We start from the raw sequence: 16,512 nt of genomic DNA, 5'->3' as shown, positions 1-16,512 counted from the left end.
AAAAAAAAAAAAAAAAAAGGCTCGAAAAAAGAAGTACTTGGACATTAAAAAGAGAAAACGAAAAGAATACATATACAAGCAATAAAGCGGCGCTAACTTATGCATGAAGCATAACTACTGGTACTTTAGTACTATAGTTACTACACTACTACTTAAGAGTGCTTCTGGCACTGCTAGAGACCAATTCATTGGACGTTTAAATGCTCGGGAAACCACACCAAGCAACCGAATTAATTCCTCCTGCATCCCCAATCAAACCCAAACATTAAAAAGCCACAGGGCTATCCTGCAACATACCTAGAGGGTAACAGGATCAAGTCTTGCAGATTAATAGGATTGATCAATTGGTATACATTTCCACATAAAAACGTCGTTACCATGTCGTCCTCCGGTAAAGACAGGGTTACGAAGAATAAATCGACGCAGCGAGATGCGACGAGGCGCAAAATTGAACAATTAAGCAAAAAGCTAGGGAAAGGCATGCGACCCTGTTAAAACATCCATATCCGTCAATTACTACTCCGGGGCGGACCAAGCATTTGCGTTGTGACAGCCCGCGCATGATAGACTCGATTGGACGCGTTCTAACGCGTTCTTAGATGGCAAAAAACGGTTGCCCCTGGTGGAGCGCACCAACAAGTTATCGCTGGCCGAATTTGTGAAGTCATATGTATCGGCTGAGGACCTCGAATATCGGAGAAGCCCTGCTAAAAATACGACTGCGGTGGAAAATGAGCAAGAGTTACATTATTCGCTCGATATTTACACCGCTGATTCTATTCCGGCTGCGGATTTTGAGGCTTGTTTTAAATTGATTGAAGAAACGTCGTCAGATGCCTACAAAGGGTCTGGCTGGGGATGGTCTCCGAAGAAAAAAATGAAGGAGATGCGACTGCCTGATATGAGATATTTGATTTTGCGACGGGGTCCGAAAACAACTCCTGAGACCATGGATAAAGGGGAAGGGAGCACTGTATCCCCCACCGGACAATTCCTAGGGTTTACCTCATTTATGGTCACGTATGAGGATGGGAAAGAGGTGGTTTACTGTTATGAGATCCACTTGTCCTCGGAGGCTCAAGGCCAGGGACTTGGTTCGCAGCTGATGATACGGTTGGCGAACATCGGGCGACGTATCGGCCTGGAAAAAGTGATGCTGACTGTCTTCAGATTGAATGACAAGGCAGTAAGGTTTTATTATAAGCTTGGGTTCACGGAGGACGAGTTTTCCCCACCACCTCGCATACTGCGAAACGGAATGGTGAAGGAGCCGGACTATATGATCCTGTCTAAGTCGTTGCGGTCTAAACGGGCATGACTGTCTGGAAAATATTGATACACGGCACCGTGTTCGCAATCAAGGTTGCTGTATTCATGTGTAATAATGATACCATATCTTAAACTTGTCTAGCCTCTTTGCCTCGCATTTCGGGATTCTCCTGCTCCCACTCATCTCTGAGCACGGCAAAAATGGTGTCTGCCAGTAATATCGATAGCCCCAAGCTCCACACCAGGGTGATGGCGTAGAAGAAGTTGGCGTTTCCGGAGCCGGCATAGATCCATAGGTGATAGAACGCGGGGCCCAAAAGTGTGGCATACAAAAGAGCTGACACCGCGAAGAAAGTGTAGCGCATTACTATCCACGGTTAGTGAACATCATCATCTGATAGATCCTCATACTTACGAGGGAAAAGATGCCTATAGAGAGGCAGGAGGGCGAAGTATAACGAGGCGTCCGAGATGCTAGGGTAAGGTTTGAAGACAGCGAAGATTCCCAACAGAGAGGTGATAACAAATAGAGGTTGCCTCCGCAGTCGCACGGTTAGTCCCCCAACGTATGCCGCTAGATGAAGCCAGAAAACTCCAAGGAAGAACTCCCGGAACGAGTCGAACATTTCGATGAAGAAGTACCACCAAAGGCCGACGTTAGGTGTTAAATCAGGAACGAGTAATTGGAAGCCATATGTCGCAGAGATAAACTGAGAGAAGTCTCCAACGATTAAGCAAGAGATTCCAAGTAGACCGGCTATGCTACACAAGAAAATGGCCATATGCTGTACGGCGAAGATGGCGACTCCAGACGGTGGGTTTGGTCCTTGAGCACGTCGGTCATAACAGAGAAGCACGAGAGGGGTGAACAAGAGGGCTGGGTAAATCGATAAGTATGACGCAAATCCTAAGGAAAGCATAGCGTTGAGACTATTTCCACCGACGGCACTTGACAGTGCGTATAGGATCCCGGTAGTGGTAAAGACGCTCGTTGACCGGCCCAGGCATGTTGCGATAGTAAACGGGTTGAACAGAAACCTGGCCAGTCAGACAGTATACTATAATCGAAGGGACGTCGCATATTACCATGCTGCAACAGAAACCCCATCCCATCTGATATGTTTCCGCAATGCTGAGAACAACCTCCCCGAGACTGCTTGTCCAGAATCGGATATCGTGATTAAAGCGTTCGCATTTATGAGATCGATCAATGAGTAGAAAAGGGCGGTCGGTAAGGGAAATTCTCGGGCGTTCGGAAGCAAAGCAAAGATCGGGAGAAGAAGCGGCGCCTTCGTAGGTTATTAGGAAAGTATCAATTAGCTATGGAGGCAAGGTTTCCTACCTGATGGAAGACGCCTCCATCATAAGGGGAAACATTCCGCGTGTATAGAAAAAGGCCTTCCTGAACTGGGGTAATTTACGTTAGTATCTCTGCATTGAAGCACAATTGTTCCTCGATCACATCATCACTCACGTCGTTTGAAGCTGCTGACCGGTGTCGATACCTCAACTCTTCCGGTCAATAAGTCGGGGAGCGACGGGAAAAGGACCAAGAGAAGAAGCCGCAGGGCGAATGCGCCCGCGAATACGGCTGCTTGCCTTCGATCAACCGGCATGACACTATCAGGAAATATTCCGAGTGCAGTACATAGCCGAACGGGGTCAACAGGCCCGGTGAAATTGGCCTGGGGAACTGTTCGGGTTCGTCGGTTGCTCCAGCTGTCCCTTTTCCATATCAATCGCCCTGCCAAGACTCTCCGCCTTTTCCGTTGCAGTGCACGGGCCATCGGATATGCCTCCAGATACTATCACCCCCCCGATCTAATGCTACTATTCTACCGTCACAGATCACTGGATTGTTCCATATGGCCTTCTCTATAGGTCCTTTCCCGCTTATAATCATTCTGTAGATCTATTCGTCATCATTTCAAGACGCATTGACATCTCCAAAACTGGAGTTCTGATCATTTGAACTAAGGGGGCATCAAAAAGGAAATCACACTCAAAATCCCATACTAATGTTAGTTTGTCCATCCCATACCAGGTCATCAATCCAGCTGAGAAATTCCTCGCTAGTAAATGGCTCAGGCAGTTGCTGAAATCTATCTGAAGCGTCCGAAGATCTGTCAATGGGAAACCCTTCTGGCACCCGCTGCTCTTGCTGTACCTTTTCCAATTGACTATGAGTATCTTTCGCCGAGATTAGACCCTGATTCAGGGTATCATCTAACATTCGACTGATCACCTTGCTGATTTGAAGGCATAACTGGTAATCTGAGCGGTTTGGTAAGTTCTGTTTCTCAACCCACGAGATTGCAACACTCAAGTCACGAACTATACGGGAACAAGGAATAGAGGAAGGTAAAGGGAGTCCCTTGAGTGTGTGTTGATGAAGTTCCGTGGCAAGAGTACCGGCGCCAGGAAGACCATAGAACAGAAACTAGAGGCACGGAGGCGTCAGCTGAAGTGATCGAGGTTTATACTGCCTGTTTTCATGCACGAACGTACAATCCATGTGAATCTCTCTCGCAACTCAACGAATCGCTCTTGTTGCTTCATCAAGTCAAGCATGCCTGAAAGCAATCTCATGGAAGTATCGAGAATGGTTGTGAGTGTGTCTTGGCCTTCCTGTTGGAGCATTCGTAGGATCTGAAAGCCACAGTGAAGATGATCTAAATGAGCACTCAAGAGCACAACACATGACCTCGGGCTCAGGTAGTCCCAAAAATCACTCTTATAGCGGTATTGTATCGGGATCTTAGTCCAAATATCTTCGTACTCTTGGTATAACTCTCTGTGATGGGTTAGTTATTACCGATTCAGAGCTACAGTATTGACATACATGTGCTTCGTGGTCATGTGTTCCATCCGGTTTCCTAGTGATAGTCGCAGTACCTTGGCTCGAAGACTTGATAATGCAAAACGAATTCGTATTCCTGTTGCTGGTCGGAGTAACTTTTCCCTCTCGGAGGAAATCTTCCAACCGTTCTCATCCAGGTTCTGTAGGGCTGTATTAAGCTCACTCCCAACCAGCACTATCTCTTCTTCATACAAATCGAGTGGATATATCATATCACAGAAGTTACAGTCAATGAGTGGTGGTCTTTCAAGGAGTGTTGCAAGGTTCATGTCTCGACAAACTGCTGCAGCAAAGAGCCTCTTGCGGGTTTCCGACATGAAGAAAGGCACTGCGGGCTGTAACGGTATCTGGCGATGATACCTCAAAGCGAACAGCTCCGCAGACAATGAGCTGAAGCAACGGTATAGGATACTACCTATTGCCAGACTGTAAGAGATTGGCTATTGAGTTAAGAGCCCAGGAAACACCTACTTGTATCTCCAAACAGGTTTGATGCTAGAGCAACGTTTGTATGTCGCATCCAAGTGGTCATGTCGTTTAATTGGTTATTTTCTTCGCATACTTCAATACATGCTCTGCTGGCTGTGTACATATCCGTAGCAAATGATCCATAACTAGGTGGCTTCTCTGGCTCATCAGTATGAACTGAAGCGAGGCCCGCAAGGGCGAAAACAACCCCAAGAAGTTCCCATCGAAGATTGACTCCTCTAAACCACCCACAAAATTCCTCTACAGTCGTGTTTACAGATATGGGGGGAAGGGGCTTGCGTGTGTTCTGGGTTAAGCGAGAATGAAGATCGAGCCCTGCTTTCATATCATCATAGAGAGTCGAGAACAGCTCGAATAACAATGGCCGGGGGATGACAAAAGATCGGCTCCGGTTAAGGTAGTTGAAGATAAGATCCTTATAATATGGAAAAGACACATATAATCCCTTGAGGTAGGAGGTTGCTAAGGTGGCTCTAGATGCAGATGGGGCTACCGAGCCAGTATCTGTTCCAGGCGGGATTTCGGGAGAAATCGATACAAACCCAGGGACCCCAGTTCTCCCATGTTGCTCTTCATTGGACTTCCCGTTTTTAAGCTCAGATGAATGAGATTGACCTGACAGAGATGTTGTATTAAGACTCTCGAGTGATGCATTCCTCCACCGTCCTGGCGCAGATGGTTTCGTCGTGCGAAAATGGCGGAATTTTGTTCCAGGACGAGTCATCGGAGCGGGATGATAATAACACTATCTAGACTTAGATTCAATCTCCATATCATCGTAAGCAGTCAAGAGTTGTACACAGGGCTCTTCACCTTCTCCGGTATACTCCGGGAACGACATCTGGCACATGTTGGTGTCGCATGATCACACCGCACCTTGGATAGTCTGCAAGGCTCACAAGAGGTGGGCTTACCGTTCCGCCGATACATATTAAGAGGTTCCTAACAGGAGGTAATAGACTGAGAGTAAAATAGTTTACTTTAATCATTGCTGAAGATTGGGAACCCACTCAAAAGTTGGGGCCATGTACTCCGAATAATCCATTCCGAGCCTTTCGTCTACTAGCTAGATTGGGAATCTTCAGTCCGAAACTCCGAGTCCCTTGACGACGTCAATCTAAAGCAATTCGTATTTTCAAAGGATTGCTCGGTATATATGATCTATTTTGGGGGAGATGAGTGATAAGTATAAATTATGGTAAAGTTTATTTGGTGTTATAGAAGATCGATGAAAGGCCATTGAACAGGGCATTAGGGCACAATATGAATAGGCAATGCAATATATGTATGACAGTGAAGGTTATTCAATTGAGCATTACGTGCTCTGGAAATTTAAGGCGCATAATTATCTTATATATGATTGTCCTTTTCTGATTTTGTATAAAAGGATGTTATAATTCAAAATATAAACCTTGCGATTTGTTGGACAAGATTATATACTAAGCATTCAAGTTGTTATAGATAGCACAAGAGTCTCGGCCGTTATTTCAAGGCATCTGATGGGCGGTGTTGAAGGGGCGGAGGCTAAATTATACCATACCTAAATAGGAAAAGCTAACCACATATAGTAACTCAAAGGTTGCCGTTCTCCAAAAAAAAAAAAAAATTATCGACCATAATTTTTCGGTATCAAAAGAACCTTCTTTAATCACCCATTAACACTCTCAACACAACCCATTCAAGATGGCGAAAATTAAGAAGAAGGGTACACTTCAACTAAACAATTTTTTCCTTGCAGGGTGCTGATAACATTTCTACAGGAACTTCTGGCCAGGCCAAAAACTATATCACTAGAACTCAGGCAGTTCGCAAGCTTCAGATTTCCCTGCCTGACTTCCGTCGACTATGCATTTTCAAAGGTGTGTTTCATTCTATACTTCTTAATGCATCGTGGTCGATGCTGACTAGCGATTTTCTGTTTCAATTAGGCATCTATCCCCGTGAGCCTCGGAACAAGAAGAAGGCCGCCAAAGGCTCGACTGCCAGCACTACTTTCTACTACACGAAAGATATTCAATATCTCTTGCATGAACCCCTCCTCCGGAAATTCCGTGACCAGAAAGCGCTCTCGAAAAAGATTGCCCGCTCCCTTGGACGTGGAGAAGTGAGCGACGCAGCTCGCCTGGAGAAGAATCATGCGCCGCAACTCACTTTGGATCATCTCATCAAGGAGCGCTACCCAACTTTCATCGACGCTTTGAGAGACTTGGATGATGCTCTGTCGCTTCTGTTCCTCTTTGCGAACCTTCCTTCCACTGCACATGTACCTCCCAAAACGATCGCGCTTTGCCAACGCCTTTGCCATGAGTTCCAGCACTACCTGATTGTCACCAACTCCTTGCGCAAATCATTCCTTTCAATCAAGGGTATCTACTACCAGGCGACCATTCAGGGACAGGATATCATGTGGTTGGTGCCTTACCGATTCGTTCAGCGGGTGAATGGAGATGTCGATTATCGAATCATGGCCACCTTTGTCGACTTCTACACCACTTTGCTAGGATTCGTGAACTTCCGCCTGTATTCTACTCTTGGATTAAGATACCCCCCTAAGTTCGATACCAGAAGTGACGAAAATGGAGCCGAATTAGCGGCATTCACCCTCGAGGGACGCGCGGTTGGCGAAACATCTAAGGCTATTGAAGGCACCAAGCAAACAAGCAGTACGGCTAACAAGGAAGTATCCCGGGATGTCCAGGACAAGGTTGACAAGGTAATCAAATCTGCCGGTCTGGACCAAACCAAGGACGACCAAGCCGTCCAGGCGACAGAGGAATCGACCGAAGAAATCGACAAGTTCGAGCCTGCGGCTCCCGAGGCAGACACACTCCTCCAACCCGATATTAGTGGAGACACAGCCGGTGCTCTGTTTGCCCCATTCACCTTCTATATTTCTCGAGAGGCCCCTAAGGCTCCCTTGGAGTTCATCCTGCGTGCCTTCGGTTGCAAGCGTATCGGCTGGGACGCTGTTCTCGGTGACGGAGCTTTTACGCATGATGAAACAGATACTCGCATCACCCATCAGATTGTCGATCGCCCTGCGCTGCCAGAGTCTTCACTTCCGGCTGTTCCCGCCGCCTCAGAGAATGGTGCTGGCGCTGTTCAAAAGGTCAAGCCTGGCACTCGTATCCCGGGCAGAACATATGTTCAGCCCCAATGGATCTGGGACTGCATCAACGAAGGAAAGCTTCTTCGCCCTGATTTGTATGCGCCCGGTGCTACTCTTCCCCCCCATCTGAGCCCATGGGTCAAGCCTACGAAGGGTGCTTATGATCCTCGTGCTAGCCTGGCTGAGCAAGAAGAGGAGGGTGAGGCTGAAATTGCAGCTGAGGAAGAGGAAGAAGATTCTGATGAAGAGATGGAGGAGGCCACTGATGGAAAGAAGGCGGACGCCAAGGCTGAAGACTCGGCTGAGGAGGAAAGTGAGGATGAGGATGAGTCTGTGGATGGAGGTATGGATGTTGCTGGTACTGATGACGATGAGGATGAGAGTGAGGAGGAAGAGGAAGATGAATTTGGTGGATTTGAGGAAGAGGCTGCCTCCGAATCGGAAGATGAAGAGGAATCTGCTCGCACTCAGCATCAAAAGGAGCTCGAGGCGGAAGCTGCCGGTCTTCCATTCTCCTCCTCTAGTGCCGCCGGTGATTCAACAAAGAAGAAGTCTACTCAGGTCAAGAAGGTGGCGTCTAAGAAGCGTAAGGAAGAAGAGGAACTGGAGAGGCAAAAGATGATGATGAGCCGCAAGAAGCGGAAGCTGCTGGAGAAGATGATGTACTCGAACAAGAAGCAGTCAGAAGAGGCGGCGAAGCTGCGCTCTAAGCGGAGAAAGCTTGAGAAGGGCGCAGAGAAATAATGTAACATAAAAGTTGACTGTTTGACAGAATGATATCCTTATTTGGATTTCGGTGATAACCAACAAATTGGCGTTCTGATTCAATATTTGTTCATAGCAATCAGTCTTGCATACATAGATCTGCTATAATTCAGTTGCAATCCTATTCTCCGTCACATAGACCCATCCCCAACTAGATCACTACCAATCGCCCTTAGCATCCAGAAAATAAACATATACTACATGTGTGATCACGTGACCAAATAAATCTTGTCGGATCCAGGTTTTGGTTGTGCTTCTATCATTGCCATACCTCTAGAGGCCGAACATTCTCAACCCAAATAGAGTCTGTGGATGCTTCTATACCTCGGGAAGCCTCCTGACCTTGGAATCCCGTCTGTTTTGCGCCGCCTGGGACTGTATACCTCCATACCGAAGAAATTTATTAGTATCGCTATCAGGAAGTTTGATTGTGTCAAACGGCTTCCAGGATTCCAGGCAGTACAAGTGTTTCATGTCTAAGAAGGCTTCCAACAGTCCGTACATCTAAGCTTGTGGCTGGTTACCACATTAAATCCGGCAGACTGCTGAGGCATGTCCTCAATTTCCGGCGGCCGCTCCCCACGCTTCATCCCCCCTCAGTCTGCCCAGCCATACACGTCTATATTTGGTGGTTCTAGCAGTCAAGATGTTGCAGATCTCCAGCCGTACCCGGAATGGCAAGGGGATGCCACTTTTGATTCTGATGACGTCGATGTGGCTATGGAAGACATACCAATAGCGGAGGACGATGATTCAGATGATTCTACGTACAAAGAAAGTGACGAAGACGGGCCCGGGCCAGAAGCTGGAGGCTCTCAGCAGAGGGGCCCCCAAAGCACCGGGAATGCCGCCACTGGCCACAGTGATATTGATAGCCCACCATCATCTCCTGCATACCGGCCCAACAGATTCCGCGGTGCTGAATCGCAATGGAGAAAGCTAACCGCCGAAGATAGACAGAATGCTGAAGCTTTAGAAACGATACGGGCTAGAGACCTTGCAGCTCACCTGTACAACGCGTATGCTTTACGAGTACGAGCTCGTGAGCTAGCGAGGCAAGCTGTCGAAGCTGGCGAACCAGAAGATGAAACTAAAGCCTTTGGCCCTCCAAAGCGATGGGCAGCATGGCCTATGTCGGCTACTGAGGTGCCTCGCGGAAACGAACATGTCCGTAGAGGAGAAGATGAGGCATGGACTTTGAGAATGCAGCCGGATCCTCGACCAAGTGCCGAGTTAGAGGAATCGCTCATCGCTATAATGCTCAAGGACGCAAAGGAAAAATTTCAGAGTAGACCTTGGGACGACAAACTCTCCTCTGTACATCAGTGGGCAATGTCTCAAGCCAACACACAAAATAACGCTGCCACCGATAGGGAACAGAAAAGCGATCCCGGTTCTATTGATGAAATCTCATTACGTCCCGTCGTTCAGGCTGATGACGAAAAGTCACGACTCCAATTGCGACCGCTGACTCGAAATATACTCACCCAATTCGATGACCTACTTATGGCTCTTCACAACGCCCGAAATGGTGGAGTAGGAGCGGACGACAGCTCCGCGAGTGAGTGGCAAACAGATACAGAAAGTATCGCCTCTAGCATCTCATCGCGCAAGAGAAGGACAGTAAAAGCTACCGCCGAGCGAAGTCAATCGAGAGGTAGGAAACGCACACGCAGGTCATCCGCTCGAACTGGGTCAAGCCGTCCACGTTCTCACAGTGGGCGTGCATCAAGTGGACGAGCATCTTCCCGGCCCCGCTCACGGCGTCAATCAAATTCAGAGTACTCAAGGCCGCGGGGGCGTTCAACTGGCAGTGACCGCAAAAGATCTGCAAGTCGTATGCGTCTTGGCCTTCGCGACTGGAGCGAAGTCCTAGGAATTGCTTCCATGATCGGCTTTCCGCCAGACGTGGTAATGCGTTCTTCACAAAGATGTGCCGCGCTGTTTCGTGAAGATATGGAGTTTCGAGTTTTGCAAGAAGGTACCTTACAGCAAGTTCAGAATAGAGGTTCTTCTACCTGGACTTACGCAGAAATTGAGCCTGAGGAAGCTGAAGCTTCGCTGCCACCTCCTTCGCCTCCTCGTACCAAACGATCTCTCTCACGCACGGCTTCTGTGAAGAAAGCTTCTAGCACTCGAGCTACTAGCCCTGCTACTGATCATACCGACGAGGTGACCAAGCTCAAAGGCAAGGGTCAACACCGCAAGCAAGATATAATATGCCCCGTCAGGACGTGTCCTCGGCATATCAATGGGTTCGCACGAACATGGAATCTCAACTTGCACATGAGACGCATGCATCCTGGATATCGCCCGAAGAGTACTGACGCAAAATCCAAGTCTTCCATTGTCGGCCCTGCTGGCGATACTGATGGTTAATGGTGTTTAAAATGTGGCATGCCCGTCTATCCTCGTAGATTATAGAGTTATCTTCATAATGCAAGTTCAAATAAATTAGACTGAGTTACAGCTGTAATCATCTTCATACATCCTATGTTATTACTACGTTCTTTCTGGGCTGACGGTAACCCTACTATCATTCTAAATTGAACAGTCTCGAAAAAGCATGATAAGGTAAAATTGATTGTACGGTCCTGTATCACTGGAAAACCTTGTACAGTATGATTGGAGAACACCACCGAAGGTGTCTGGAATGCGGCTTATAATTGGCTTAAGTTGCCGAGGTCTTGATCGGCATATCGATATGGTAATGCAGTTACACATTAATGATTTCATAGTCGCTCAAGCATCTATATGACAGCCACTGCGGTTCTACCTCTAAAAAAGTATCAAAGTAGGAGAAAAAAAGGACCAATTAGTCGAGTATATGACACCATCGTGTGTATGGTTCGCAGAATAGTCGAATCTGCCATATTCACGGATTATTGGCTCTAGAATAGAGAAATGACGTCGATCCACGTGACGCGGAGCTTCCCCGCTGGACGGCAATACAGGGAGCAGCTCGGAGGCATTCTCAACAATGATTAGTCTCCACGCGATGGGTCAACCTCGCACTTCCAGTATATAAGTCTGAAGCAAAGGTCTTCTCTGTCTTGCTATATTTTCCAGCTGTCCAACTCCGTAAAAACAACCCGAAAACTCCAGTGTTTGACCATATCCCCAAGCTTCCCCGCACCATCTCCAAAGGCGAAGCAGAGGCTGCTCACGGAAGTCGGCTTTTCTTAACCTTCCTCGCATTTTGTATTAATAATAAGGCAGGGGGTATTAATTCAGGTCATGGACAGGCTTCTTCGTCCAGTGTCACGGCAATTGCTCAGATCCAGACCCCGATATCCATTTACAATCCCACCACCAGTTTACGCTAAGAGACTATACAGTATGGGCCATACTGTGCCGCCGGTGAGAGATCTATTGTTGATCAATTGGTCAATTTTTGAGTAATCGACTGACTATGGTGGGCTAATAGCTGAAAGATCAATCTCTCTTTATTGAGAAGGCATATGTCAATGGGGAATGGGTAGGTGCCCAGTCAGGGCAAACATTTGAAGTTCACGGTAAGACACTTGAAGCTCAGCAACAGCGGAGACGCCCTCTAATCTGTTTATCTTCTTCTAGATCCTGCTTCAGGAAAGCTCATCGGAACATGCCCTGAGTTCAATGCTGCCGACACCGAAAAGGCCATTCAGGCTGCCACAGAGGCTTTCCCTAAATTCCGCACAACACTGGCCCGCGAGCGTGCTCGGATGCTGCGCCGGTGGTACCAGTTGATGATCGACAATGCCGAGGACTTAGCAACATTGATCACTTGGGAGAACGGAAAGCCGCTCGCGGACGCCAAGGGTGAGGTGAACTACGCCGCAGGTTTCTTTGAGTGGTTCAGTGAGGAGGCGCCCCGAATTTATGGAGACACTATTCCTTCCTCGGTGGCAGGTAACAGAGTTATGACACTCAAACAGCCTGTGGGAGTTTGCAGCTTGATCACCCCATGGAACTTCCCTGCAGCAATGATCACTCGGAAGGCTGGGCCAGCGTTGGCGGCAGGCTGCACTGTTGTGGTCAAGACTCCAGGGGAGACCCCATTCACTGCCAATGCATTGGCAGAATTGGCACACCGTGCTGGTATCCCGAAGGGTGTTTTCAACATCGTGACTTCCTTGAAGAACACACCAGAGGTAGGCGAAGCGCTGACCACCCACCCGGAAGTTCGCAAGGTGTCCTTCACTGGCTCAACCAATGTCGGTAAGCTCCTGATGAAACAGTCGTCTTCTACCGTTAAGAAGGTGTCTTGGGAACTTGGTGGAAATGCCCCCTTCATTGTCTTTGACGATGTGGAAGACCTTGATGCTGCAGTTGCTGGAGCAGTTGCTTCTAAGTTCCGCAGTTCAGGCCAGACCTGTGTCTGCGCCAACCGCATCTACGTGCAGAGAGGCATTTATGACGAATTTGTGAAGCGCTTCGTTGAAAAGGTTAAAGGCTTCAAGGTCGGTGCAGGGTTCGAGGAAGGTATTACCCATGGCCCTGTCATCCATGGACGCGCCATCGAAAAGATCGACGAGCATGTCCGCGATGCCCAATCGAAGGGAGCCAAGGTCGCGACTGGAGGCCGTAAATTGTCAGACTTGGGCCCTAACTTCTATGACATGACTGTTTTGACCGATATGAACAAAGATATGTTGGTTGCCTCTGAGGAGACCTTTGGACCTGTGGCTGGATTGTTCCCATTCGAGACCGAGAAGGAGGTTGTTGACTTGGCGAACCGTGCAGAAGTTGGTCTGGCTGGTTACTTTTTCAGTGGCAATGTCAAGCGCATCTTCCGGGTTGCGGAGGCCTTGGAAGTGGGTATGGTTGGTGTGAACACTGGCCTCATCAGCGATGTCGCTTCTCCGTAGGTACCACTGTACTCTTCTCACAAATCACTAGTGCTAATTGCTTCTAGGTTTGGTGGTGTCAAGCAGAGCGGATTCGGCCGTGAGGGCAGTAAGTACGGCATTGATGAATTCCTCACGATCAAGAGTGTCACCTTTGGCGGCATGGGCGAGCCCTTGCAGTCATAGAGGGACATATATGACAAAATATATAAAACGAGTTATGAACTCTCTCCTTATGCGCGTAATTCTACCGACGCTGAAAAAGGCTCAGCAGGTGATAAGAGTTGCACAACGTGCCTTCGGTGGTCTTATAGATAAGACTCCCGCAAGCGCATAGTCCCATTAGGTCTTTTCATGACGGACTTAAAAAGGAAAATGAGAAGAAATGCTTAGCTCTAATATACATGCAACAAAATAAGCGCCCATATCCCAATCAAATCAAAATGCGCAAAGTCCCAGTCTCAAAGAGAACCCGTATATCCAGTATATGCACAAAAAGTATCTCTGCCTCCGGTATTAAGAGCCGTCACATCATGTATTTTCGGCTTCTTCCGAAAACCATCGAGCATGAATGCAGTAGATTGAAATGGTCGTACACCTCTCCCGACTTGCGTTTATTTTCCTTGACGCTGTTTGTGCTTAGGGTTTTTCGAGCTGAACTCATATTAGCATATGCAACATCCCTCAAATCGCACAGCAAAGAGACTCACCAAATGATATAGACTCTGTTCTTTCTCCGAACGGGCTGTTATTCCAACATTAGCATCCCACATCACATACAAAGCAGCAATCTGACCCCCGGCTCTAAAAAGAAGAGAAGCTGCGAGGGCACAAAACAACCCAATCTCTCATACCTTGCAACCGTCGCACAACCGCTTGACCGACGAGCGGGTCTTCATTCCCCGAATCTGATCCAACTGTCTCACTGTCGACGCGGCGACACTAACATTGCCAGCCTGCTCCTTTCCGGAGCGCAAAGCCCGGAGACCATTGGTAAGAGACAGGGTCGTTAATTGCGAGAATGACCGTGCAAGGAAACCACCGGCTAGCGGTTTGCGGAGAAACTGGCGGAAGAGACCGGTCGAGGGAGCAATAAGGGAGCGGAAGGACACCATTGTTGTTGGTTGTTGGCGGGTTGGTTAGGAATATCGGGGCCACCGGTATCGTCTGGATGAGACCGCGCTGGTCTTGGGACAGGTTTATAAGGGCGGGTGGGGTTTGGAGATTTCTCTTAATTATCCGCGTTGATGGTTTGATGATATTCGGAGCAAATGTGAGTCGGAGATTTGGTTGTGCCGGTATTCCGGTATCGCTTGTGTATTTGGGGGGTTTGATTGGTTGACTGAAGCGACCAATCACAAGGCTTTGGGGTATACCGAAACATGGATTCAATGGAATGAATGATGCTGCATTCAACTGCGCTTTTCTGAGTATTCCCAGAATTTTCCTTTATCTAATGCACTACTATTATCTATATAAACCCCTTTCATCTCCCCTTGCCTGACCGTTTGCATTGAACATGTCCTTATCCTTTAAGTGACTTGGGATCATCCTCAACCTCGATACAGCGTTGCTAAACTCAGTGGAGCTTTCTGAAAGAAAATAAAACTATATATAAACCCCGATTATCTATATATTTTTTTTAATAAAATCACCAGACACCTCGTTTTGCTAATCCCGAGAAATTAACGATGGACTCTCTATACAACAAAGCACGGTCTATCTGACATCGAGGCTTCCGAACTTGGCAGATCAGCACATCAAGGCCAAGATGCATATTTGACAGGCCATATATAACTGCCCTTTTATGTACGGGAGCCATCCTGTATAAAGCATAGTGCGTTGGAGGACATATCGAGATCGTCGCCCAGAACAATAGCATTCGTTGTCATTCATCGGCACACGAGGTCTGGACTTTGAAAGTAGGCCCCCGATATCGGGAGGGAAGGGGGCGAACCTCGCTTTGCACAATATTTGTCGCTCTCCGGCAGGAAGATATTTCCAATCTTGCCGTGACTCCAACGTTTGGCAATATAGCCATGGGTGGTGATGAGTTCTTGGGTACCTCGGAGTGGACTTATGATCCGCCTTAAAAAGATCGGTGTCTGGCGGTACATGTACATCATGGACGACTAGATTAGCCATGCCGACGAGATGTATTGTGTACGGATGTACTTAATGTACTTTCTACGACTGCGGTTGTGATCAACACCCTATATATGCCGCCTCACCGTCCATGTACGAGCACATCAAGCTACTAGTAAACAGGATGAACAGCATTCACCGGTAGGGCTTGCAGGTTGTTTTTATGAAGGATGCCACCCGAAAGCCTTTTCAAATCATTATGGTTGCCAAGGCAGTGCTTGCATTGGAGTCTGTCTTATCGTGGCGTATCGAAGGTCAAGTCACACGTCCAAAAACCGTAATCCAGTTTCTGATGCTCGGAGACACGATAAACAGGCTCTTACTGCCCCCAGCCACTATGCTGCGGACGCCATCTGGGATTCCATGGATAAGTGGGCAGAGTGTACGAGAGCAAACGTCTAGCCTCTGAAGGGTTATCGTCCTGTCTCGGAAGCCAGAGCTTTTCGAATACATGAAAGACCTCGTACAGGGCAAGCTAGTGACAAGAACGCCATCGTAGTAGACGCTGAAGAGTTCACAGCAAGTGAATCTACTTCCAGTACTGCGAACGGCGAATTCACTTTCACTTTCATCCCGCTTGAAAACCAAATCCGCATGTCAGAATCTCTCAAAAACATGCCAGGGTATGCCCGGCATCATCGCCAAAGAAACTTCTAGTTTGGCCTACACGAACAACTTCGTATAGCCGTCTACAGGAGTCCAGGGCGGTGTCTACAAACACCAATGCCATTACTTAAGGCTAGCGAGAGTCTCGGCGCCGGAGATGCGCTCAATACTAATTCAAATGCGGTTTACCCAAAAGTATGCCACATAGTTGGAGAAATAGGGCAGACATTGGGCTGCAAGGCCGATCTCTAGATGAGGCATGGACTAGTCGACGGACTACTTTCCTATCGCTAATGCAAGCGACTGGATGGAAACTTGTTCGGTGGTCTTCGTTTAAATATTAGTCGCGTATTTCAGTATAACGAAGAGTACGAAGTGAAAGTGTACCACTAAGCTGTTGATGAGATAACTTGTAATGATTTTTGTTACTTGGTTGGCAT

At 47.8% G+C, this 16,512-nt stretch overlaps 7 protein-coding genes across 7 annotated transcripts; 4 read left to right on the top strand and 3 right to left on the bottom strand.

Moving 5' to 3' along the window:
- Positions 1-378: 378 nt before the first annotated feature.
- Positions 379-1,318, top strand: BDV27DRAFT_160561 (N-terminal L-serine N(alpha)-acetyltransferase NAT4; the record flags this gene model as incomplete). Its single annotated transcript, XM_032073052.1, has 2 exons — positions 379-391; positions 600-1,318. The coding sequence occupies 2 exons, from the start codon at positions 379-381 to the stop codon at positions 1,316-1,318; spliced, it is 732 nt and encodes a 243-aa protein (XP_031924710.1).
- Positions 1,319-1,357: 39 nt separating this feature from the next.
- BDV27DRAFT_27031 (GPI-anchor transamidase subunit GAB1) lies at positions 1,358-2,967 on the bottom strand. The gene is made up of 5 exons (XM_032076181.1): positions 2,744-2,967; positions 2,612-2,676; positions 2,356-2,558; positions 1,685-2,307; positions 1,358-1,636 (listed from the first exon to the last, which is right to left on the bottom strand). The coding sequence occupies exons 1-5, from the start codon at positions 2,883-2,885 to the stop codon at positions 1,398-1,400; spliced, it is 1,272 nt and encodes a 423-aa protein (XP_031924709.1). The 5' UTR covers positions 2,886-2,967; the 3' UTR covers positions 1,358-1,397.
- Positions 2,968-3,149: 182 nt separating this feature from the next.
- BDV27DRAFT_132809 (uncharacterized protein) lies at positions 3,150-5,590 on the bottom strand. The gene is made up of 5 exons (XM_032067964.1): positions 5,432-5,590; positions 4,601-5,363; positions 4,112-4,544; positions 3,778-4,063; positions 3,150-3,709 (listed from the first exon to the last, which is right to left on the bottom strand). The coding sequence occupies exons 1-5, from the start codon at positions 5,546-5,548 to the stop codon at positions 3,272-3,274; spliced, it is 2,037 nt and encodes a 678-aa protein (XP_031924708.1). The 5' UTR covers positions 5,549-5,590; the 3' UTR covers positions 3,150-3,271.
- Positions 5,591-6,246: 656 nt separating this feature from the next.
- nop7 (mRNA-binding ribosome synthesis protein NOP7) lies at positions 6,247-8,614 on the top strand. Its single transcript, XM_032076180.1, has 3 exons — positions 6,247-6,323; positions 6,379-6,477; positions 6,547-8,614. Exons 1-3 carry the CDS (start codon positions 6,302-6,304, stop codon positions 8,469-8,471), a joined length of 2,046 nt encoding a protein of 681 aa, XP_031924707.1. The 5' UTR covers positions 6,247-6,301; the 3' UTR covers positions 8,472-8,614.
- Positions 8,561-10,957, top strand: BDV27DRAFT_132807 (uncharacterized protein). Its single transcript, XM_032067963.1, has one exon. It carries the CDS (start codon positions 9,045-9,047, stop codon positions 10,869-10,871), a length of 1,827 nt encoding a protein of 608 aa, XP_031924706.1. The 5' UTR covers positions 8,561-9,044; the 3' UTR covers positions 10,872-10,957.
- Positions 10,958-11,351: 394 nt separating this feature from the next.
- BDV27DRAFT_26980 (NAD-dependent succinate-semialdehyde dehydrogenase) lies at positions 11,352-13,616 on the top strand. Its single transcript, XM_032076179.1, has 4 exons — positions 11,352-11,852; positions 11,920-12,007; positions 12,069-13,338; positions 13,390-13,616. The coding sequence occupies exons 1-4, from the start codon at positions 11,730-11,732 to the stop codon at positions 13,505-13,507; spliced, it is 1,599 nt and encodes a 532-aa protein (XP_031924705.1). The 5' UTR covers positions 11,352-11,729; the 3' UTR covers positions 13,508-13,616.
- A 319-nt stretch (positions 13,617-13,935) lies between these two features.
- Positions 13,936-14,436, bottom strand: BDV27DRAFT_147694 (50S ribosomal protein L36; the record flags this gene model as incomplete). Its single annotated transcript, XM_032070791.1, has 3 exons — positions 13,936-13,975; positions 14,032-14,066; positions 14,176-14,436. 3 exons carry the CDS (start codon positions 14,434-14,436, stop codon positions 13,936-13,938), a joined length of 336 nt encoding a protein of 111 aa, XP_031924704.1.
- Between the last annotated feature and the right edge of the window lie 2,076 nt (positions 14,437-16,512).

The sequence above is a fragment of the Aspergillus caelatus genome, assembly GCF_009193585.1.
Source record: "Aspergillus caelatus strain CBS 763.97 unplaced genomic scaffold BDV27scaffold_167, whole genome shotgun sequence".
Classification (NCBI taxonomy): domain Eukaryota; kingdom Fungi; phylum Ascomycota; class Eurotiomycetes; order Eurotiales; family Aspergillaceae; genus Aspergillus; species Aspergillus caelatus.
Note: the sequence above shows the minus strand (reverse complement) of the source record. Positions and strands in the feature narration are given on the sequence as shown.